The sequence below is a fragment of the Phoca vitulina genome, unplaced genomic scaffold (assembly GCF_004348235.1).
Source record: "Phoca vitulina isolate PV1807 unplaced genomic scaffold, GSC_HSeal_1.0 scaffold28, whole genome shotgun sequence".
Lineage (NCBI taxonomy): Eukaryota > Metazoa > Chordata > Mammalia > Carnivora > Phocidae > Phoca > Phoca vitulina.
Window position 1 is genome coordinate 2,028,748 of NW_022589731.1, and position 23,848 is coordinate 2,052,595.

Below are 23,848 nucleotides of genomic sequence, written 5' to 3' on the forward strand. Positions count from 1 at the left end.
ACAAAGAGTCTTTGAAGGTGAAATATGCTATCTAAATATGAGTAACATTTCCTCAAACTGTGTTTATTACACGATTTCATTAAATCAAAGATCTGCTATCTCTCCTCTCTCTCCCTTGTCACCACCACCCCTTTTCTATTTTACTTTAAGGCAGGTTTTTGGAAGAAGCATATAGGGAATGGTGGCAGAGAAACAAACAGAATGTTTTAGGAGCCACTATCTTCTTCTGAACAATAAAGTTTAGAGAATTTGTATTCCATAAATTTGTATCACCACACATTATGAAAAGCACTTATATCTAGAAGACACAAAGAATACCTATGATGTAAAAAAAAAGGCATGTGACTGAATTTTTTAACTTTTTATAGTGAAATAATTACAGATTCATATCAGTAGTAAGAAATAATACAGAAAGATTCCCCCTTACCGTTCACCTAGTTTCCCCCAATGAAAATATCCTGCATAAATATAGTACATTATCACAACCAGGGAATTGATATTGACACAATTCACCAACTTTATTCAGATTTCACCAGTTTTACAAGCTTTCATGTATGTAGAGCCTTTGTGTAACCATCACTAGAGTCAAGACACAAAACAGTTCCAATCACAAGGATTCCTTGTGCCATTGTTTTACAGCTATGCCCACCACCCTGCACCCACCCCAATCCCTAAACCCCTGCCACCATTACTCTGCTCTCAATCTCCAGAATTTTCTCATTTCAAGAATGTTATAGAGATGGAATCATATACTGGGCAACCTTTTGAGATTGGCTTTATTAACTAAGCATAATTTTCTTGATATAGCAAAGTTGTATCGATAGTTCAAACCTTTTTATTATTGAATAGTATTCTATAGATCTAATGTTTTAGGCAAAATAAATAGGCTAAAAAAAAACCTTACCAGCCCCTGAATCTTCATTTGTCATTCCTTAGGAATGTGAAATACTAATCAAAACATTAGAATGATATAATAGGAAAAAAAGTTTAACAGTTCTGATAACTCTACCTCACTCTTCTTATTCTGACAAGATATATGCCATCTGTAGATTATTTAAGGAACACAGCTCCTTGACATTCCCGAGGACCTATATTTTCCATGTGATTTTGAATTTGTAAGATGGTTACTGAAATCTTATTTTTTTTTTTAAAGATTTTATTTTATTTATTTGAGAGAGAGAATGAGAGAGAGAGTATGAGAAGGGGGAGGGCCAGAGGGAGAAGCAGACTCCCTGCTGAACAGGGAACCCGATGCGGAACTTGATCCCGGGACTCCAGGATCATGACCTGAGCGGAAGGCAGTCGCTTAACCAACTGAGCCACCCAGGCACCCCTTAACTTATCCATTTGAGTATGAGAATCCAAACTAAAATGACAGGTTAATTCAGCTTAATCAATGACACAACTAAAAACCTGAATGACATTCATGTGATATCCGTAAGTAGTTAAGTGACAAAGAAATTAAAATTTATCAACCTGGCAGTCTCTCTCTGTATAAAACCTAATACCTGTTTTTTATTTGAAATTTAAAAAAAAGAATCATAACCACTTTTAATTCTATCAGTGTGCCAAGCTACAGGTACTACAGTTCCTTTTTATTAACTTTAAACATATATAATTTAAAACTCTGATTAGAGAAGAAACTATTATTCAACAAGTTTAAATAACCACTGGTATGGCTTTGGAAGTGTAAATTTCAATTAAAAATTTTGGGTGGGGTAAATATATAAAGAACTTCAAAGACAAAGTGATTGCAATGTCTTTTAAAATAAGGCAAGAGACTGCTTAACCAAAAATTCACAAGCCCAATTACTTATCAAATTTCAGTTCAACATGATAAAAACCACTGCTGAATTCATAAGCTGCATTCATAAAGAAAGAACCAATTCACTTACAGAAATTCTTCTACACTATAATCATCAAAATAAAGGAAAAAAACAAATACCTGACTTCAGCATCCTGGGTACAAACATGGAGAGCAGATGAAAAATCTAATTGTTCCATTGTTGGATATGGTAGATACAAATTCTGATCTATTTTGATCACTGTCAGATTCTAGGTGTTAAACAAGAAACTATTTAGGAGATAATTGTCTAACTTGCCTCCTTCAAGCCACTGTAACACCTGAGCAGCTCAGCCTATCTTCTGACCATACAGCAAAACTATTCCAATGAAGGGTTTGGCCCGATGATTATCCTCAGCCTAGAAGACTCAACAACCATAATAAGGAAATGGAAGAAGATCAACAGTCATACCTTCTGAAAACCAGTTTCTTAATGACTCATGACCATCATTTTTAAAAGACTAATATTGGCAAGAAAAAAGCCGGAAGTTAGACGTTTATTTACTTAACTAAAAATATTTAGCTTCTTCTAAAAAGGGAATTCTAAAGCATCACATACAATGTAGTTTATGACAAGTGATCATCATAGTAACCAATGATAAATTACCAACTCCAATAAATGTCTTTAATAAAAAGCCCCAGAAACAGAATATTCTACAAATGGACTTAACTATAAAACTAAGATAATTTCCTTTTAAATGGTTTCTATTAAAAATTTTTAACTAACAGGGGTGACTGGGTGGCTCAGTCAGTTAAGCCTCTGTCTTTGGCTCAGGTCATGATCCCAGGGTCCTGGGATCAAGCCCCGCATCGGGCTCCCTGCTCCTCGGGAAGCCTGCTTCTCCCTCTCCCACTCCCCCTGCTTGTGTTCCCTCTCTCGCTGCCTCTGTCAAATAAATAAATAAAATCTTTAAAAAAAAATTTTTTTTAACTAACAAAAGCAAATTCCTGCAAGAATTCAAGAACCCAAATTTTACATTAAAAGGATATTCTGCAATATGCTACAACATGGATGAACCTTGAGAACATTATGCTAAGGTTGTCACAAAAAGACAAATACTGTATGATTCCACTTATATGAAGTACTTAGAGTAGTCAAAATTATAAAGACAGACAGTATAATGGTGGTTGGTTGGCAGGGGCTGGAGGAGGGGAGAACGGAGACTTACTGTTTAATAGATATAGTATCAATTGTACCAAATGAAGTTATGGGGATGGATACTGGTGATGGCTGCACACAACAGTGTGAATATACTTACTACCACTGAACTATACACTTAAAAACAGTTAAGATGACAAATTTATGTTATGTATATTTTACCACAATAAGAAAAAAGAAAAAAAAAGTTTTAAATGATCTAAAAATTTAAATCCTTGAAGCTGTTTTTCCTACTGTTTCTATTATTTCAGATTGCACTCTACCATATGAAGAAAGTAGGGTGCAGAACCAGTCTAAAATTTTCCAGGAAATATCATTCTAAATGAGTCAGAAGCATTCAGGCTATGACATATTAAATATAATTACGACACCTGATGTATACTAGATGATCTCTCTTCATTGCATAATTCTGGCCCTTGTTTCCACTGATATCTTACATCATAGCCAAATGTATGTAGCATAAAGACAAACAAATTGAGTAAGTATAAAATACCAAGTATTTCCTCTTTCCTCTAGCTTAGAAACAAATGAGTAATTACGAGTTGCTGTAGAGATGTTTTGAGGATTAAAGAGACAGAATACTTACCGATGATAGGCTTCTCGCCGATACTTTTTCAGGGCATGCTTATCCATGTTAGCAGGCATATCGGCTGCATTCTGTAACCGATCACTCCAGGAGGTTGTCATTTTATTTCAATTGTATGCTGAATTCTAGAAAAGAAAATCAGTAATTTAGCGGCTTAAGGTTAGTATCTATTTACTGTTATGATTTTTTTTTTTTTAATTAGAAAAACTCTAGGGGCACCAGGTGGCTCAGTTGGTTAAGTGTCTGACTCTTGATTTCAGCTCAGGTCATGATCTCGGGGTCATGAGATCGAGCCCTGTATCAGGCTCTGTGCTGAGCAAGGAGCCTGCTTAAGATTCTCTCTCTCCTCCCTCAGCACCTACCCCCTCACATTTGAACACTCTCTCTCTCAAAAAAAAAAAAAATTATATATATATGTATATACATGCAAAAGATTTGAACTGATGTTTCATCAATAAAGATATACAGATGGTAAATAAGTACATGAAATGATGCTCAACATCATTTGCAAATTACCACCACAATAAGATTCTACTACATGGGGGCACCGGGGTGGCTTAGTCGTTAAGCATCTGCCTTCGCTTAAGGTCATGATCCCAGGGTCCTGGGACTGAGCCCCACATCAGGCTCCCTGCTCAGTGGGGAGTCTGCTTCTCCCTCTGCCTGCAGCTCCCCCTACTTGTGCTCAAATAAATACATAAGATCTTTAAATATTAAAAAAAAAATATTCCACTACATGCTTGTTAGAATGTTTAAAATTTTAAGATTATTTTATTTATTTATTTGACAGAGACAGAGAGAGAGGGAACACAAGCAGGGGAATGGGAGAGGGAGAAGCAGGCTTCCCAAGGAGCAGGGAGCCGGATGCGAGACTTGATCCCAGGACCCTCGGACCATGACCTAGCCGAAGGCAGACACTTAATGACTGAGCCGCCCAGGTGTCCCCTAGAATGTTCAAAATTTTAAAAAGACTGACGATGACAAACTTGGTGAAGAAACAGAGCAACTAGAACTTTAATACACCGCTGATAAGACTATAAAAATGGTACAAGCACTTTGGAAGTTTCCTATTTCTTTAAAAGTTAAACCCATATCTACTTCATGTCCCAACCCTCCTACTCCTTTTTTTTTTTTTTTTAAAGATTTTTTATTTATTTATTTGAGAGAGAGAGAGCACATGAGAGGGGGGAGGGTCAGCGGGAGAAGCAGACCCCCTGCCGAGCAGGGAGCCCGATGCGGGACTCGATCCAGGGACTCCAGGATCATGACCTGAGCCGAAGGCAGTCGCTCAACCAACTGAGCCACCCAGGCGCCCCCCAACCCTCCTACTCCTAAGAAATTATCCAAGAGAAATGAAAGCATATATTCACATAAAGACTTATAAAGAAATATTCATAGCAGCTTTGTTTGTCATAGCCATAAACTAAAAACAACCCAAATGTCTATGAACAGGTGAATGGGTAAACTGTAGTACATCCATACAATGGAACACTACTTTGCAATAAAGAGTAATGAACTACTGATAACATGAATAAATCTCAAAATTATGCTGAGTGAAAGCAGAAAAACAAGACCGCATACTCTATGATCCTGTTTACATAAAATTCTAGAGAGTGCAAACTAATCTATAGTGACAGAAATAAGATCAGTGGTTGCCTAGGGGTAAGCAGTAAGGCAAAGAGGGACCCAGGGAAACTTTTGGGAGGGATATGTTCATTATCTTAATTATGGTGACTGTTTCACGAGTGTATACATGTCAAGACTTATTGTACACTCTAAATTTGTGTAGTTTATCGTATGTATTTATTTTCTTAACAATTTTTTTTAAGGATTCTATTTATTTATTTGAGACAGAGAGATACAGAGAGAACACGAGCACGGGGAGAGGCAGAGAGAGAGGGAGAAGCAGACTCCCCACTGAGCCTGGAGCCAGATGTGGGACTCAATCCCAGGACAATGGGACTTAACTCGAGCCAATGGCAGATGCCCAGCCATCTGAGCCACCCAGGTGCCCCTACTGTATGTATTTATACCTCAGTGAAACTTTTTTAAAAGTCAGGCTTTTTTTTTTCTTTCCTTAAAAATTAGAGGTAGTAATTACGCCAAGAAAGATTTCCCCCATGTATTTTAACTTTTTTATTACTTTCTTCAAATTATTTGTAGGAAAAATTCAAAGCAGTTTCTTAGGTCATTCATGGACTAAACAAAATATATTTTATTTTAAAAATTCAAGTTATACACTCTCAGCAAAGGTAATATAAAACTTTAGGGGCACCTGGGTGGCTCAGTCTGTTCAGCCTCTGCCTTCAGCTCAGGTCATGATCTCAGGGTCCTGGGATTGAGCCCCACATTGGGCTTCCCTGCTCAATGGGGAGTCTGCTTCTCCCTCTCCCTCTGCACCTCCCTCTGCTTGTGCGCACACACTCTCCCTCTCTAGTAAATAAATAAAATCTTAAAAAAAAATCTAAAATGTAAACATAAATGATTATCACTAATACGGGATAAAACCTGCCATGAAGTCTATACAGTTATGTGAAAGTAAGGGGGTAAGATTTTCTTAAATCATCTTCAAACAATTCCTCATGACAATTTTACTATGATCTTACCTAACACATCTTAACATTATATGACAGACTTTTGAACTCTATCCACAGAATCAATCTATCTAATGCTTAACTATTTTTCATAGTAATATTAAAAGTAAAGATGGGGCGCCTGGGTGGCTCAGTCGTTAAGCGTCTGCCTTTGGCTCAGGTCATGTCCTGGGATCGAGCCCTGCATGGGGCTCCCTGCTCAGCGGGGAGCCTGCTTCTCCCTTTCCCACTCCCCCTCCTTATGTTCCCTCTCTCGTTGTCTCTCTCTCAATAAATTAAAAAAATAAGTAAAATCTAAAAAAAAACCCCCAAAACGTAAGGATGTAGATGCTTTATCATCTGGCCAAAAAAAAAGAGACAAATTTCTATTAAGTAGGTAAATATTTCATTTGTCACCTGTTTACAGTGTCAAGCTTAAGAGTAGTTTCTTTCAGTAAGGTACAGCAATTACTAATACTGAATAAAAAGCTCAAATTTTAATTTCTTTCAAACAATATGGTACAGTTAGAAAATTCTTTGTTTCAACATAAAATATACAGCCTGAAGAGTAACAAGTGAAATGAACTTCCAAGCATTTGAAATACTGTAGTTTCACGCTTTAAAAATATATCAGAGGCAAAACATACTCTGTTCCTTTCACCACTAACGTCACCCTCCCCACCCAGAAAGGGAAACCAGTTGCCCCAACAGCTCCAGGCAACTGCTAAAAACAGGAAGCACGGAGTAACTGAAACTGCAGGATAAACCTGGTTAGCAAAACCATTTTAAATGTTTCAGGTCACATCAGTAATTCACTTAGAAAGGAGCCGCACTTAAGGGGCACCTGGGTGGCTCAGTCAGCTAAGCATCTGCCTTCGGCTCAGGTCATGATCCCAGAATCCTGGGATTAAGCCCCGCTTTGGGCTCCCTGCTCAGCAGGAGTCGGCTTCTCCCCCTCCATCTGCCCCTCCCCCCACTCATGCTCTCTCTCTCTCTCTCAAATAAATCTCAAAAAAAATATATATATAAGGAGTAGCACTTAAACACATTATGTAGCACAAGTCTATCTGGCAAAGTGTTTTATATTGCATATTGAATCAAATATTCATTTTTCAATGGAATAAGTATGTCAATATAATAATAGGGTAATGATAACAGTACATAAATATGAACTCTCAGCGTTTTACTATCCTTCACTGGAAGGGTGCCTGGGTGGCTCAGTCAATGGGCGTCTGCCTTCGGCTCAGGTCATGATCCCACCTGGGATCAAACCCCGCATCGGGCTCCCGCGGGAGGCCTGCTTCTCCTTCTCCCACTCCCCCCTGCTGGTGTTCCCTCTCTCACTGTGTCTCTCTGTGTCAAATAAATAAATAAAATCTTTTAAAAAATAAAAATAAAAAAAATAAACTTCACTGGAATTTATTCTGTTTGAAATATAAAACTTGACATTGCTAAGTTTTATAATCAACCATTCTAAGAACACTGCTCTGAAACTTGAATGATAAGGATAATCTTGAATGGTTTCTTCAAATTTTCTCACCAACTTGAAATTTATTCTAATCTTCATAAATACAACCTTAGTTGCATATTACACATATTAAGCTAGTTTACAGAAAAAGAAGAGTTAAAGCTACATCCTCCATTTGTAGGGCCTGGTGCTGAACTATGTAAGCACACTGTGTTTGTGTATGTGTGTGCACACGTGTGTAAAGTAATAAAATTACTTTATTACAGCTGACTTTTTAAAAACATTTCCAGGCGCCTGGGTGGCTCAGTTACTTAAGCGTTTGTCTTCGGCTCAGGTCATGATCCCAGGGGCCTGGGACTGAGTCCCATGTTAGGAGTCTGCTTCTCGTTCGCTATCTCATTCTCTCTCAAAAAAAAAAAAAAATTTTTTTTAAAATAAATAAATAAAGTAAATAAAAACGTTTCCTTTGTGGGCTACCTGGGTGGCTCAGTCGGTTAAGCGTCTGCCTTGGGCTCAGGTCATGATTCCAGGGTCCTGGGATAGGGCCCTGGCATGGAGCTCCCTGCTCAGCAGGAGTCTGCTTTTCCCTCTCCCACTGCCCCTCCCCTCACTTGAGAGCACTCTCTCGCTCTCTTTCAAATAATTTTTAAAAAAAATAAAAACATTTCCTTTGTTGTGATACAAAGGATACTTACAAAATAATTCATATGACCTTGTAACAACTTGGTAACAGTTTTAAATGTACAATCTACATAATTAACACAGGTTATATATGAACTATACGGTATGCTGAACCAGAAAAATACTGATAATACTGACTATACGATAAGCCTTACCAGTTAGTACTGTGGACCATTTCTACCAAAAGGAAAATGCACATATGTACAGTCAACTTTACCAGCTGGTGCTGACAGTAAGGGAGAGGCTTCTTCCCTACTATAACCCTTGATAAGTCTACACTGTGGGCATCTGTTTGGGAAGTAGGCACATTTTACACATAGCCCTTGATAACCCTATTCCTTGACCAATGAGCAAGTAAAACCAAGAAAGTATAGTGGTCAGTTATTTTTAACAATATGTGTGGCTTAGGGTCCCCTCTGTAACATGACCACAAACAAACTACAAATACATTCCCTAGAAAACAAGGGAAGTCAGATCCAGGTTTAAATTAATTCATCTAACAATACTGCTGAAAATCTAAATCATAGTATCTGTAGTTAATAGCACAGGGGCCAAGGGCTGGCTGCCCCAAGATGGTCACTTTGGCATGAACATTATTTTGAATTAAAAGCAGTCAAAACCCAGCAGATTCAGGAAAAGCTCTTTACCTCCCCCTCATCTGCCTGCTTGTACCAAGAAGAGAGCTATTAACAGAGATTCCCCTACCCAAGACACTTACCTACATAAGGCAATCTTTGTTTTCCAACCATTTCCTCTCACCTTCCTGCTAAGGGTCTTTCTGCCCTTTGTATCCTCAGACCCCTACCCCTCTCCTCAGCTCACACAAGCATCATGTTGCCTGTCTCTGGAATTTCCATGTCTGTACAGATTCCCCCTATGTATGCTATTAAATTTGATTTTCTCCTGTTAATCTGTCTCATGTCAATATGATTCTTAGTCCAGCCAGGACTTTGAAGGACAGAGAAAATTCTTGCTTCCCGACAATAGTGTCATCTCTAATTCAAAGAACAGCACTTTGAAACAAACTATAGCTTTGAAAGTATTTCTGTAACTTTTGTTCCTTCTAATCATAAAAGTAATACATGGAAGAAAATAATCACATAAAGTATTTCAAGATGTAGTAGTCAATTTTCCCCAAAAGGGAGACTCCTTAAAACTGCTGTATGTAAACTGTGTTAAATGTTTCATTACCCTCTTGCCTTTTGAATAGTTCATGACAGTTTTTTGTTCATTTTTCATCCCATTAGTTTCATTCACAGTTCTATCATTTGCCCTGAGTTGGACTATATACATTCCTGTAAAAGGCCAACATTCATACTTTCCACACCAAGTGATAGACAGCTAACAAATTCCAACTAATAAACTCACACTTACCCATCCACACATATTATTTGCTATCCTGTTACCCTGCTTTATTTTTCTTTTTTTTGCACATTAACACTTCCAGACATGATATATTTTGACAGTTAGAGTCAGACCCTTTCTCTAAAACGTTAAGTTCCACAAGGGTGAGACTTATTTTGTTTGCTGCTGTAACCCCAGTTCCTTTAACAATAGACTTGATTCAGACAGGCACAAACAAATAGAACTCCTAAACCTCTACACTTGGAGGTCTCTGCTTTTTAGAAGCTAATTCTTGTGTAAGCCTGAAAATGCAAGAATATTGCACAAGTTCCTTTTAATGCTCTAAATGAGTCTTTGTGAAATCTTACTTTTGGTTCAGAAACACAAGATTCTTGGCTTGATTAACGTAATATTTTGCTAACATTTCGACATCAGGCCTTGGAACAAAAGGTTCCTTGTTCTCTGATGGAAAATAACAAAACTGAGAAACGATCTTGTCAAGTGAGAAATGCAGTACCTGTTGCCTTGACAATTTGTTTTTCTTCAAGCAATAACATGCTCCAATCTCTAGTCTGAAACTAACTGGAAAATACAAATTTATTTCATATGCTCCTAAAGTTCCTAAATATCTACGAAAGAGACCTGAATTCTTTTTTCTTTTAAAGATTTTATTTATTTATTTGACAGAGAGATAGCGAGAGCAGGAACACAAGCAGGGGGAGTGGGAGAGGGAGAAGCGGGCTTCCCGCCGAGCAGGGAGCCCGATATGGGACTCGATCCCAGGACTCTGGGATCATGACCTGAGCCGAAGGCAGACGCTTAACGACTGAGCCACCCAGGCGCCCCGAGACCTGAATTCTGTTATGTTCTCCTCAACATTCTACTGCTGCTACTCCTAGAATTGTTACCTCAGCCCTATCACACAGAATGCTATATATTTGTTCTGCATCAGCATATGAAGGTTGCTTCTAACTGAATGTTTTGAGTAATACAAGACCTTCAACAATAACATGGTCATTGACACAAAGAACAAGTATGTAAAGAAAACATTTTAAATTAACGGGCTTGAGGATATGTATTATGCCATCTATTTCTTCAAAATATTGCTATAATTAACTATGGTCTTTCAAAAACATAAAGGTAACAAAGCCTAACAGTTTTTACAATCAGCCAATATAAAATACTTTGCACCTTCAGGAATGATTCTTGAATATTCTTTTAAAAAGGAGGTAAAAAAAAATCTGATTTCAAAATGAACTAATTCATTTACTGATGAGTTCCTGGCTCACCATTCAACTTTGTTTTACCTATTATCTTTCCTCTCACAAAATAAAAAAAAAATAATAAAAACAGAAAGTCAGAAATAATCACAGTATTTCCACTTTTTGGTTTATAAATTCACGTTTATGGATTAGTCTGCTTATTTGATAAAAATTCAGAGATATGTGTAAGTTCAATGCCTTAATAACACTAATTTAACAGTTAACATTTACTAAGTGTTCACCTTTTTCATATATTATTTTAAGCACTATATGGATTTTATCCAACTTCTCACAACCATGTGAGTTAGGTGCTATTATCCTTGTTATACAAAGAAGAAAACAGCGTATTGAAGTTAAATAATTTGACCAAGGTCATAGAATTATACTTGTGATGAAGAGCGTAGATTCTAGAGCCACACTGCCTGGGTTCAAAACCTGGCTCCAACACTAATGAGCTCTATGACTGAGCAAATTACACACTAACTTCAGTTTCTTCACTCCAAAATGGTCAGAGTTGGAACAAGGATTCAATACATTGATAAGTGCAAGGTGCTAAGAACAATGGCTGATACATAGTGCTTAATAAATTATTATTTATAATGCTAGAGCCTACAATATTCTAACACTTGCAGCCTCTGCACAATGTAGAACAGTAGCCCACCCCCACCCCACACCCCCGCCCAATCTGTGGTTTCCCTTCCCATGGTTTCAGTTACCCATGGTCAATTGCAGTCCCCAGAAGCAGATGATCCTCCTTCTGCCATACAGTCAGAAGGTCGATAGTCACAATGCCTATGTCATTCACTTCACTTCATCTCATCATGTAGACATTTTTATCATCTCATGTCATCACAAGAAGGGTGAGGATAGTACAAGATAATTTGAAAGAGACTACATTCACATAACTTTTATTACACTTTTGTTCCACAAAACAACTAGCCTGGGCTCTTCAAATATATCAATATTATGAAACCAAACAAAAAGCTGGACCTGCGGCAGATCAAAAGTAATTACAGGGACATGGCAACTAAATGCAATTCATGATTTTTGACCAGATCCAGGATCAAGGGTTAGACTGGAGAATAACTATAAAGTTCATCCTGGGGGTGGGGGGGAGCTGGGTGGCTCAGTCAGTTAAGCGTCTGACTCATGATCTCAGGGTGGTCAGTTCAAGCCCTGCACTGAGCTCCTCCTCCAGCCTACTTAAAAAAAAAAAAGGTCATTATTGAGGGCAAATGTGAAACTTTTAATATGCACCAGATATTAGATAACAATGTTACCTCCATGTTAAACATGTAGTTTTGTAGGACATCTTTGTTTTTAGGATATTCAAGTAGATCTTTGGAGGAATGAAGTGTCATGATGTCTGCAACTTACTTTTAAATGGTGCAGGAAAAAAATGTATAAATGAAAGATAAATGTAGCAATGTTAACTGGTGAATCCAGATGAAAGGTAAATTCATTGAACTATTATTGCGCTTTTTTGTATTGAAATTTTGCAAATAGTTGAAATAAAAATGTAAAACTTCTGCACGAGAGACTAAACATTGAGAAGATATTTGCTACACCATAAATAAGAGGATTAGTAAATAAAGAGAGCTATGTACTAATAATGGAAAAGCAAACAAGCCAACACAAGTCTATAAACAGCAATTTACAGAAAAGGAAATCTTATAATAAACGAAGAAGCTCAACCTCACTTATGATCAGGGAAAAGCAAATTAAAATGAAATTTGATTTTGTTTTAAAATTTAGAAGTCTAGACAATATTAGTGTTTGTAAGGATATTGCAAAATAGGAACACTCACAACCTGCTGTTGATTAATCAGTATTTTGGAAAATAATTTGAAATTATCTAATAGAGGTGGAAGATCTTCATGCTCTACAATCTAAGATTTTCCTAAGCTAAGAATTCTCTCACACATGTAAACAACATGACAATCCAAGAATGTTTGTTTCAATAGCAAAAAAATCAGAAACACCTAAAAATCCATAAGCAAACGTTTATTCATATAATGCAACACTAGAGCAATTAAAATGAATGAACTAAAGACTTATCTATCAACATGGACACATACTATAAACAATGTTGGGGTGCCTAGGTGGCTCAGTCAGTTAAACACCTGACTCTCAGGTCATCATCTCAGGGTCCTGGGATTGAGCCCTGAGTTGGGCTTCGCGCTCAGCAGGGAATGTGCTTGAGGGTTCTCTCTCCCTCTGCCCCTCCCCCCCCACTTACACTCTCTCAAATAAATAAATCTTTAAAAAAAACTGTAGGGGTGCCTGGGTGGCTCAGTCAGTTAAGCACCTGCCTTTGGCTCAGGTCATGATCTCAGGGTCCTGGGATTAAGCCCTGTGTTGGGCTCCTCGAAAGTCTGCCTCTCCCTCTGTCCCTCCTCCCCCATGCTCTCTCTTGCTCGCTCGCTCTCTAATAAATTAATAAAATCTTTTAAAAAATGTTCAACAAAAAAAAATGTTGCAAAATCGTATGTATAATGTACTAAATAAGAGTGTATGTACTAGGGGCGCCTGGGTGGCTCAGTCGGTTAAGTGTCGGACTCTTGATCTCGGCTCAGGTCTTGATCTCAGGGTTTTGAGTTCAAGCCCCACGTTGGGCTCCAAGCTGGGTGTGGAGCCTACTTTAAAAAAAAAAAAGATACACACAAAAGGTAGGAACAAATAATTCAACACTCTCCAAGTCAATTTAATCCTTCTGATTCTGTATTCCACCTAAAAAGAGAGCAGTTTTGCTGCTCTGCTGGCAATTTTGCTATTTTTATTGGTTTCTATTGTCTTGTTGCTAAACTTGTTTTCCATTTAAGAAAGAACCAGAGACGCCTGGATGGCTCCATCAGTTAAGTGTCTGCCTTCAGCTCAGGTCATGATCCCAGGGTCCCGGGATCGAGCCCCACAACGGGCTCCCTGTTCAGCGGGGAGTCTGCTTCTCCCTCTGCCCCTCCCCCCTGCTTTTGTGTGCATGCACACACTCTAAGAAATAAATAAAACCTTGAAAAAAAAATGAACAAACAAACAGCCACTGCAAACTCTGGTAACCAATCATAGAACACAATCAAATTTCAAATAAAAAGTCATATAAGATTTACTGTGTCAAATCACAAGAAATTTAGTAATCCATAACAATTTGCAATCAACTTCCTTAAAGAACTTTTGGGGGCATCTGGGTGGCTCAGTCCATTGAGCATCTGACCCTTGGTTTCAGGTCATGATCTCAGGGTCATGAGATTGAGCCGTGTGTTGGGCTACCCACTCAGGAGGGAGTCTGCTCAAGATTCTCTCTCACCCTCTCCCTCTGCCCCTCCCCCCACTCACACATTTTTCTAAAATAAATAAATCTTTAAAGCAAAAAACTTTTTTAGGTCTGAACCTAAAAAACAAAACAAACACCAACCACTCATTAAAAAAAGTTATCTGGGGGCACCTGGGTGGCTCAGTGGGTTAAGCATCTGCCTTCAACTCAGATCATGATCCCGGGGTCTTGGGATAGAGCCCTATGTCGGGTTCCCTGCTCAGTGGGGAGCCTGCTCTTCCCTCTCCCCAACTCTCGCTCATGCTCTCTCTTGCTATCTCTCTCAAATAAAACCTTTAAAAAAAAGATTATCTTATTTCATTAATTGTACTCTATCTTCAAGAAATCCACATAGCCTATCTTGTAAACAGCTTACCAGAAATTCTGTCTCTAGCTTTATCTCAAACTATTACTCTATCACATACTTTTAGTGAGAGCAACCTATTCATTAAACCCTCAATATAACTACTTTTTCATCTTCTTACTCTCATGTCACCATCTCTTATGTTTTTCTGATCCCACCAACATGTAGTAATGTCCCCACTTTGAGCAAAAAACAGTAAGAGTTAACATTTATAGAGAATTTAATGTATGCCAATATCGCTTCAATGGAATTATCCCATTTAATCCACATAACCTTGTGAAATTTGTTCTATTTTCCCTTTTGTGGTGAGAGAAACCAAGTGAGGCCCTCCACGTTCTCCAACGTTGCATGGATGGTAAGTTGCAAGCTAGGTCTCAAACCCAAACTCCAAAAACCACATCCTCAAACATATGTGATGCTATCTCCTGGCTCAAAGTATTGACTGCCTTTATTGCTCAAATGTCACTGAACATATGCCCTGTGATATTTAACATTTTGTGTTCAGAGATGTCGTTTAAGTGGCGCAAAATACTATTTCCTTCAACAAAAATTTACTGAGAGCCTGTATGCCAGGCACTGTTGACTACTGGGTCTTAAAGCATGTTATAAAGCCTCTACAAATGAAAAGTAGATAAATTCTTCAGATACATGGACATCCCAGAAAGTGGGTAAATGAAAATTTAAAATATGTACATAGCAATTAAAACTACATAAAAACTATGTTTAAATAGGAATTGGAAAAGAACATAGTCATAAATAGTATGATAAAGTTGGGGTTTGTTTCTTCTTCTTTTGCTATTTCATTGAGTTAAGCTTTTTGTTAAGAGAGCTAAGCAATGAAAAGATTTATTAAAAAAAAAAACTAAACATGTCTTAAGTGCTTTCTTTCTCCCATAAAACAGCAAGAACAGCCTAGAGAAAGATGAATGAACATCCCTCCTCTTAACATTCCACTGTAATTTGGCTTGCTTCAGGAAGATACACCTGATGTCAGCAGTAAGGCTTGCAGATACCATTAGTAAATATCTCTCTATATAAAATCTTCCTACAACTATAAAGTTTCGGAAACTTATAGCTAATTGTAAATTTTCATAGAATGGAATCTAATCTTAGAACTGAAAGAAACCCAGGCGCCTGGGTGGCTTAGTCCCTTAAACGTCTGCCTTCCGCTCAGATCATGATTCCAGAGTCCTGGGATCCAGCCCTCCCTCCATCGGGCTTCTTGCTCAGCGGGGAGTCTGCTTCTCGCTCTGCCTGCTGTTCCCCCTGCTTGTGTGCTCTCTGACAAATAAATAAATAAAATTTTCAAAAAAAAAGAACTGAAAGAAACTTTGCAGAACATCTCCTTCAACCTTCTCATTTTACACTGATTACTAAATTCTAAAATCTAAATTCTAGGTTAATGAGAGTAAATGCAGCAACAACCTATAAGAGCTGAAATTGTAGTGGTTTATATTGCAAAAGAAATGCATTTCAGAAATAAAGTCTGTGTGTGCTAGCATCAGCCCATCATGTAGAGTTCGTTAATTACTAACTAGCTGAGTCTTACTGAACTTAACTTCTACAGGCCTGAACATCTTCATCTGGATAAATTCTAACCACTGTTGAAAAGTGTGCCAGTAGGGGCTCCTAGCTGGCTCAGTGGTAGAGCATGCGACTCTTGATCTCAGGGTTGTGAGTTGGGAGCCCCACGTTGGGCGTGAAGCCTACTAAAATAAAATAAAATAAAGGAAAAAAAGTGTCTAAAAAGACCTCAATCACATTAAGCTTCCATGGTAAACGGCACTGTTTCAACATTCTTCCTTTCAGGTTACAGTTAGAATTTGCATCCGCTGTCTTAAGAGGCAAAATGAACAGTGCGCGGACACTACAAAACAAGTACAGTTCAATCAAGAACCTGTCTGCACCCGGACACGCATGGGCGCACGCACGCACACAACCCTATAAAGGTGACTAGTCACTGCAGAGCACTGTACTTTACAATACATCCCTCAAACATAATGGCCCTAAAGCCCACAGCAGGGGAAAACAACAAATGACACCAAGCTCTACCTACTACTTTTAAAAGGTGAGGCCTACTGGCGTCAAAACCTCCAAACGTTATGCTTACAACTAATGGTTCAGGCCTCAGATCTGCATCTACCCCTCGGCTTTCACCAGCTTCAGGGGTCCCCAGAAAAAAAAGGAAGGGGCCGCCGCCAGACAGCTGACGCCTGACTTGGGAGCCGTTTGGAAATAACGAGCATGGTTTTTGTGGCTGCTTGCGATTCGATGTGAGCTTTCCAGGAAGTGTTGCAAACGACATAACGGGCATGTGGGCTATCAAGCTGGCAATTTCCTGCGGCTCTGGCGAAAACGCTGTCAACCTCGCCTCCTACTACGGCGGTCCGCTAGTTCCCTGGGGGCCACCCGGAACGCGCAGGGGATGAGGCCCTTGAAGAGGGGCGGAAAGGCTGGCCTCCGGTGCCGACGGGAGGAAGCCGGCGTCGGCCGGAAAAAATAAGCAGACCTAAGAGGGGTCCGCCTGAGCAGGGATGGGGGCTGCCACCGGCGTGAGAAAAGCGGGGGGGGGGGGGCACGCGAGGCTGGCTCTGAGGAGACGAAGGGCCGCGCTCCGAGGGTCAGGCGGGTCCCCGCGAGCCGACGGCAGGGAAACAATGGCGCGGGCGTGACGTGGGGCCGGGGGCGTCGCCGCGACGCGGAGGTAGGGGCCGCTCTGAGGCGGGGGCCGGCGGGGGCCAGCTGGGGATGGGGGGGCGCCGTGTGGGTACGCGGGTGCCGAGTCCTCGGGTGCCAAGTCCGCGGGCGCGCAGGCGGACGCTGGGATGGAAGAGAGGGGCCGGAGGGGCGCAGCGGCCCTAGTGGGGCCGGGGCAGGGGCTGGCGGCGGCCCCCGGTCCCAAGACGCGCGCTCTGCCGCGCACCCTCCCTCCCTTGCTTGCTCGCTCTCTCCCTCGCCCGCTTCCTCCCCGCCCTCCCGCGAGTCCCGCCGCACTCACCAGCCCGCCGCACGGCTGCAATCCCAGCGCGCAACTGCCGCAGCTGCCTCGGCGCGCTCCTTCCCCGCCCCCGCCGCCCCGGTACCGCCCCCGGCTCGCGCCCAGCCAGGGACCGGCGTGCTGTTCTTTCCCCAGCTCCGCCGCAGAACCCGGCCGCGGCGACGCTCCCTAGCAGCACTGCCTGAGAGGAGCCCCGATGCGGTCGTGCGCCTCGGGCCCTAGCGCGGGTTCTCGAGATCCACAAACAACAGCAGTTGTTGACGAGCTGTAGGATAAGGCACGTTGACAGCCCTTACATGGCTTTTAGGTCTCCATCAATTGGCCTTGTGCCCGGCCCCTCAGCAAGGCCCCAGACCACCTTGCCTTGGTCTACACACCGATGCTTTTCCTTAGGGGGATGGGGCACCCTTTTTCCCCCGTCACCGAATCTTCTGGTCAAACAGACCCCAGAGCCCTTCTGGACCCAGACCCCCATACCACGCTTGAATCCCACTGATGGTTAAAAGCACCAGCTTTGGAGTTTGTCAGAACGGGCTGGAATTGCAGTTCCACCACTTAAAAATTGTGACCTTGGGCAAGTTACCTGACCTCACTGTACCAAGTTCCCTCACCTATAATACAGGAACAGATAACAATAGTACCTATCTCATTGGGTATCACAGAATGAAATAATAGAGGGAAGGTTCTCAGCACAGTCCTGGCACAGGGCACTCAATAAATGTTAGTTATAGCGACCCCCTACCACCAACAAGCCGAAAGACTCCCAGTGACAGAAAGCCCACCATTTCCAGAGCAAGGCATTCCTTGCTCTCAGCAGCTCTACACCGGTTAGAAAGTGTTTCTGAAACACCCACTCTCTGGCCCAAGTCCTATCCCTTGGGAGCCTCAGAGAACAAACAGGTCTAATTTCTCTTTGTCCTTCTACTTATAGATATTTGAAGATTTCTGCCCAGGTCTTCTGTTACTGGAGACCAGTATCTCCCATTACTGGGGAAGGGAAAGTCTTTGTCCTCCTTCTCCTCATGCACCTAGTAGGTCTGAATGTGGCTCCTTCAGAGTATATCACCCAAAACAGAAACAAATGTTTGTAGTACCATCACAACAAAGCAGTTACCCTAACTTCCTCCTTGTAGGACTTCCATTCAGGCAATAAAGTTCATGGCATCCACACTACTGACTCATTGAGCTTGCCATCAACAAAACCTCCAAGACTTAAATAAGTGCTCTACTGGAGCATTTCTACCTCTCATGATTTTTGAGCCAACTTCAGTTCAGGTCAGCCGAGGACAGGCCTTGGACCTCTCACCTACTAGCTTGTTCAGGATATGTGAGGAAAAGGAATAGGAACTGGAATTTCATCTAATACTACCTTTCAACCAAGTACTTTTGGAAAAAGTTCAGGGTTTGTGTCTAAAGACCAGGCCACTGAACAAATAACATATATATATTTATAAAATCTCAACTGAGCAAAAAAAAAAAATGCATGCACACATGAAAGACTAAAAGGAAATATGTAATTGAATATGTGAGTAGTGTTTTTTTCTCAGTGATAAGATTCAGGGTAGTTTCTTTTCTTTATACTTTTCCATAAATTTCCCAGATTTTCTACATTGTTTATACTACTTGTATAATCAAGAACTTTGTTTCCAAAAAAATCAGAAAAAATAATTTTAAAAATCAGGGACATGTAATAACTTTATAAGTTGGGGAACAAGGGGCACCTGGGTGGTTCAGTGGATTAGGCGACTGCCTTTGGCTGGGGTCATGATCTCAGGGTCCCAGAATCAAGCTCCACATCAGGCTCCCTGCTCGCCGGGGAGTCTGCTTCTCTCTCGCCCTCTGACCCTCCTCCCCGCTTGTGCCCTCTCTCTCTCTCTCTGTTGAAAATAAATAAATAAAACCTTTTTAAAAAATTGGGAAACAAACTTAAGAAATAACAGACTAAGAGAAAACATTTGTAATACATAAAGATTTATATCTGGAACATACAGAGGACTCTTAACAAATCAATAAGAAAAAAATCTACTAGAAAAATGGGCAAATAATATAAATTGGCAGTTCACAGAAAAGGAAATACAAATTGCTAATAAGCACACACAAAAAAAATGCAATCTCAGTAGTAACCAAGGAAATGGAAATTAAAACTGAGATTGGCAACAATTTTCAACATCATAATATCAAAAGAGTATAAATTGGCACAGCCACTTTAGAGGGCAATAGGACAATATTTATTAAATCCATGTCTCAGCAATGCCACTTCTAGTTATCTACCATACTCCATGTACATATGGAGGTGTGTACAAGGATAATTACTATGATATTGTTAATAAACTTTGGAATCAGCCTAAGTGCCCACCAATAGAGGAATGGCTAAATAAAATGCACAAGACTCATAATGCAATTCTGTAGAGAATTTAAAAGAAGTGACCTTGATCTATACGTTAATATAGATCTATCTCAAAATCATATAGTTGAGGGGCGCCTGCGTGGCTCAGTCGGTTAGGCGTCTGACTCTTGATTTCGGTTCAGGTCATGATCTCAGGGTCCTAAGATTGAGCCCTGCTTCAGGCTCCATGCTGGGTGTGGAGCCGGCTTAAGATTCTCTCTCTCCCCTGCTCCCTCTGCCCCTCCCCCCTCACTTGCTCCCTCTCTAAAAAAAATAAATAATATAGTTGAATGTAAAAAGCAAATTGCAGTATAATATGTAAATTATATATATAATTGATATTTTTTTAAAAATCTTCCTCAAAATGCTTAACTTCGGTCTAACCAGGAAAAATCATCAGACAAACCCCAATTAAGAGATATTCTACAAAATACCTGACCTGGACTCTTCAAAAGTGTTACGGTCGGGGTGCCTGGCTGGCTCAGTTGGGAGAGCATGTGACTTTCGATCTTGGGGTCATGAGTTTGAGTTCCATGTTGGGTGTAGAGATTACTTAAAAATAAATAAATAAACTATTTAAAAAAAAAAGAACTGGAAGCCTTTAAAAAAAAAAAAGTGTTAAGGTCATCAAAGCCAAGGAAAGACCAAGAACTGCGACAGACTGGAGGAGACTAAAGAGAATAGAAAACTAAATGCAACGGAGGATCCTGGATGGGATCCTAGAACAGTAAAAGCACATTAGTGGAAAAACTTGTAAAGTTCTAACAAAGTTTATAGTTTAATTAACAGTACATTATACCAGTGTTAATTTCTTAGTTTTGATCATTGAACCAGAGTTATGAAACCCGTTAATATTAGGAGAGGCTGAGCAAGGGTATACTGGAACTTTCTGTTATTATCTTTGCAACTCTTCTGTATATCTAAAATTATTTTCAAAATAAAATGTTAAAACACAGACATAAATAGCATTATTTCTTATCGACACTGCTATAGACAAATTCTAAATTCATATGTTGAAACCTAATGCCCAGTGTGATGGTATGTGGAGGTAGGGCCTTTGAAAGGTAATTAGGTCATGAGGGTAGAGCCCTCATAAATGGAATGAGTGCCCTTATAAAAGAGACCCCAGAAAGCTTCCTACCCTTTCCACCCTGTAAGGATGCACAGCAAGAAGATAGCTGTCCCTGAACCAGGAAACAGGCCTTCACCAAATCTGCCGGTGCCTTGCCCTTGGACTTCCCAGCCTCTGGAACTGTAAGAAATTTCCTATAGGCTACCAAGTCTCTGGTATACTGTTATAGCTGAAAACTAAGACAATCTCACATTAAGTTTATAGAAGATTTTTAAAACATTATAAGGCTGCCAAACTCTTATCAGAAGTTATCCAAAAAAAAAAAAGCTATCTCTGAAGATGGGGTAAAGGCCAAGATTGGGGGTAAAAGGGAGTTTAGCTTACTGGGTTTTTTGTTCTTTTTTTTTTTTTTAGAGAAAGAGAGAGCATGCATGTGTGGGGATGGGGTGGGGAGGCAGAGGAAGGAGGAGGGAGAGAATCTTAAGCAGGCTCCATGCCCAGTCCCCAGCCCAAGGCAGGGCTCTGGGGCTTGATCTCACGACCCTCCTGAGATCATGACCTGAGCCGAAATCAAAGAGTCAGATGCTTAACTGCTTAACCGACTGAGCCACCCAGACACCCCTAGTCTTACTGTTTCTGAAGATAAATGTATTCATGTATTGTTTTTGTAACCAGAAATTAATGTTTTAATTGCAAAAGAAAGGAAAAGGGCAGGACATTTGGCTTTATGACTTTCTGGAGAAAGACAAGCCATACCAACTATGAAAGAACCTTCTAAAAGAAGACTGGGGAGCCTGAGGAAGCAATGAGGAGTCTTAAGTGACTTGCTTGGGGTCTCCAACTTGGCATTGGCTGAAAGGCCTGGGCAGTGAGTGCTTAGCAAGAGAGGCCATCCTACTGTGGCATTGGATGGCCTCTCACCAAACTTCCTGCCCAGCACCCACATGGCTGTCCTACCCCTCTGATTAACATGATTTTCCCCCAGAATACCATAAACTGTGAGTCACCCAGAATGTAAGCAGCATTCACAGGTCACTCATCAGTTTTCTGCTCCTTGGCAGAAGCTCTCAGAGAAATGCAAACATTGCTCAACACCCTGGCCTGGGGCCTAGAAACAGCCTCTGCTGCCCAAAAATCTTTCTCCCAGGAAGTGTTCAGTCTTAGATCCAATCAGCCATCTCAGATGTCTCCTCTGTTTTTCATCCTTCTTTCTCTAAGAGCATAGGGTCAGCACTTACCGTGGTTAGTGCTAGCACAATCACCATGCAAGGAGACAATGAGACAATGTTGGGTCTAGCTAGAATTGGCCAGCGCAGCTTGAGAGACAGGATATATGTAAGACTCAGGAGCACCAACATTTCTTCAAAAATATGCAGTGAGCTCCTACCTTGTGCCTAACACTCATCAATAGAGACATGGGTTTCTGCCCTCTTAGAGGTTTCCAACTGCTTGGGAAGATGAACTTTAAATAAACAATTATTTTACTACAATTTTAGGGAAGTGAAATGCAGGGAAAGTAAAAGATGCTATGAGGGAAAACAAAATAGGGGTTATGGAGAGGCTCAGGGAACATTTCTCTTAGGAAAGAACATCTCAGCTGAGCCCTGAAGGATGAGTAGGACTTAAGCTAAAGAGAGGTGTTTGCTTGGATAGTTGGAGGATTCCTGAAAGAGGGACCAGTAGGTACAAAGGCCAGAAATGAGTCATTATCTGTTAGTGACTCAATACTGCATAAAGGATAAGAATAAGGTCCCCTGGATCCCTACTTCTGTTTCAACACAACTCCACTTTTATCTGTTTTAAAAAGAGATTCCAAAAAATAAAAATAAATAAATAAATAAATGGGGCATCTGGGTGGCTCAGTTGGTTGGGCGTCTGCCTTTGGCTCAGGTCATGATCCCAGGGTCCTGATCCGGCTCAGCGGGGAGCCTGCTTCTCCCTCTCCCTCTTCCTGCCACTCCCCTTCTTTGTGCTTTCTCTCTCTCTCTGTCAAATAAATAAATTAAATTAAATCTTAAATAAATAAATAAAATAATAAGATTCCATATAAGGATGTGTGTGTGTGTGTGTGTGTGTGTGTGTGTGTGTGTGTGTGTGTATTAACTGCCCATATGTCTATGTTTGAAAAAAGGGTTTGGTTGTTTTTAAAAAATGTGTTTGAGGGGTGCTTGGGTGGCTCAGTTGGTTAAGCATCTGACTCTTCATTTTGGCTCAGGTCATGGTCTTGGCGTCATGAGATTGAGCCCTGCATCAGCTCAGCAAGGAGTCTGCTTCTCTCAGTATCCCTCTGCCCCTCCCTGAACTGGTGTGTGTGCACTTTCTCTCTCCCTCTCTCTTTCTCTCTCTCACAAATAAATAAATAAATAAATAAATCTTTTTTTAAAAAAGTGTGTTTGAAAACTAACAGTCTAGGCTCTGGAGGACCTCTCAGGTTCCAAGCTACAAGGGCTTGCTGACCTTAACCCAACTTCACTGATGCTGCCGCTGTTGTCTTGCCAGGCTCTGCCAGGGGCCATCTGCCCACTCTGATTCTCCCAGTGGTGCTGTAGAAAGGCCTCAGAGGAGATCACTGACAGCAGCTCAGTACAGATCAGGCAGCTTAGTCCACAGGCAGCTTCTGTCCATGGAATCAGAGACTGAAAATAGATCATTACATGCCACAAAAGTCTTAAATTGCTTCTAACCAGGCAGCGAGCTGTAGGGATTAAGAAAATGGATTCCAGAGCCAGACTCTCTGGCTTCAACTTCTGGCTCTGCAGCTAACTAGTTGTGACCCTGAACAGGTTTCTCAAAGCCCTCATGTCT

The 23,848-nt window shown here is 40.6% G+C and overlaps 1 protein-coding gene across 3 annotated transcripts in view; it reads right to left on the minus strand.

The window, feature by feature from the left end:
- The window catches only part of NT5C2 (5'-nucleotidase, cytosolic II), a 134,816-nt gene that overhangs the window by 72,255 nt on the left and 38,713 nt on the right, over nt 1–23,848 (minus strand). For 2 of the 3 annotated variants that reach the window (XM_032423219.1, XM_032423216.1), the window contains exons 1-2: nt 17,586–17,654; nt 3,589–3,713 (exon numbers count right to left, since the gene is read on the minus strand). In XM_032423219.1, coding sequence (XP_032279110.1) covers nt 3,589–3,689 — 101 coding nt within the window. In that variant the 5' untranslated portion in view covers nt 3,690–3,713; nt 17,586–17,654. Of the gene's footprint in view, nt 1–3,588; nt 3,714–17,585; nt 17,655–23,848 lie in introns of those variants that run through there. The other variant, XM_032423218.1, reaches the window with a different exon arrangement.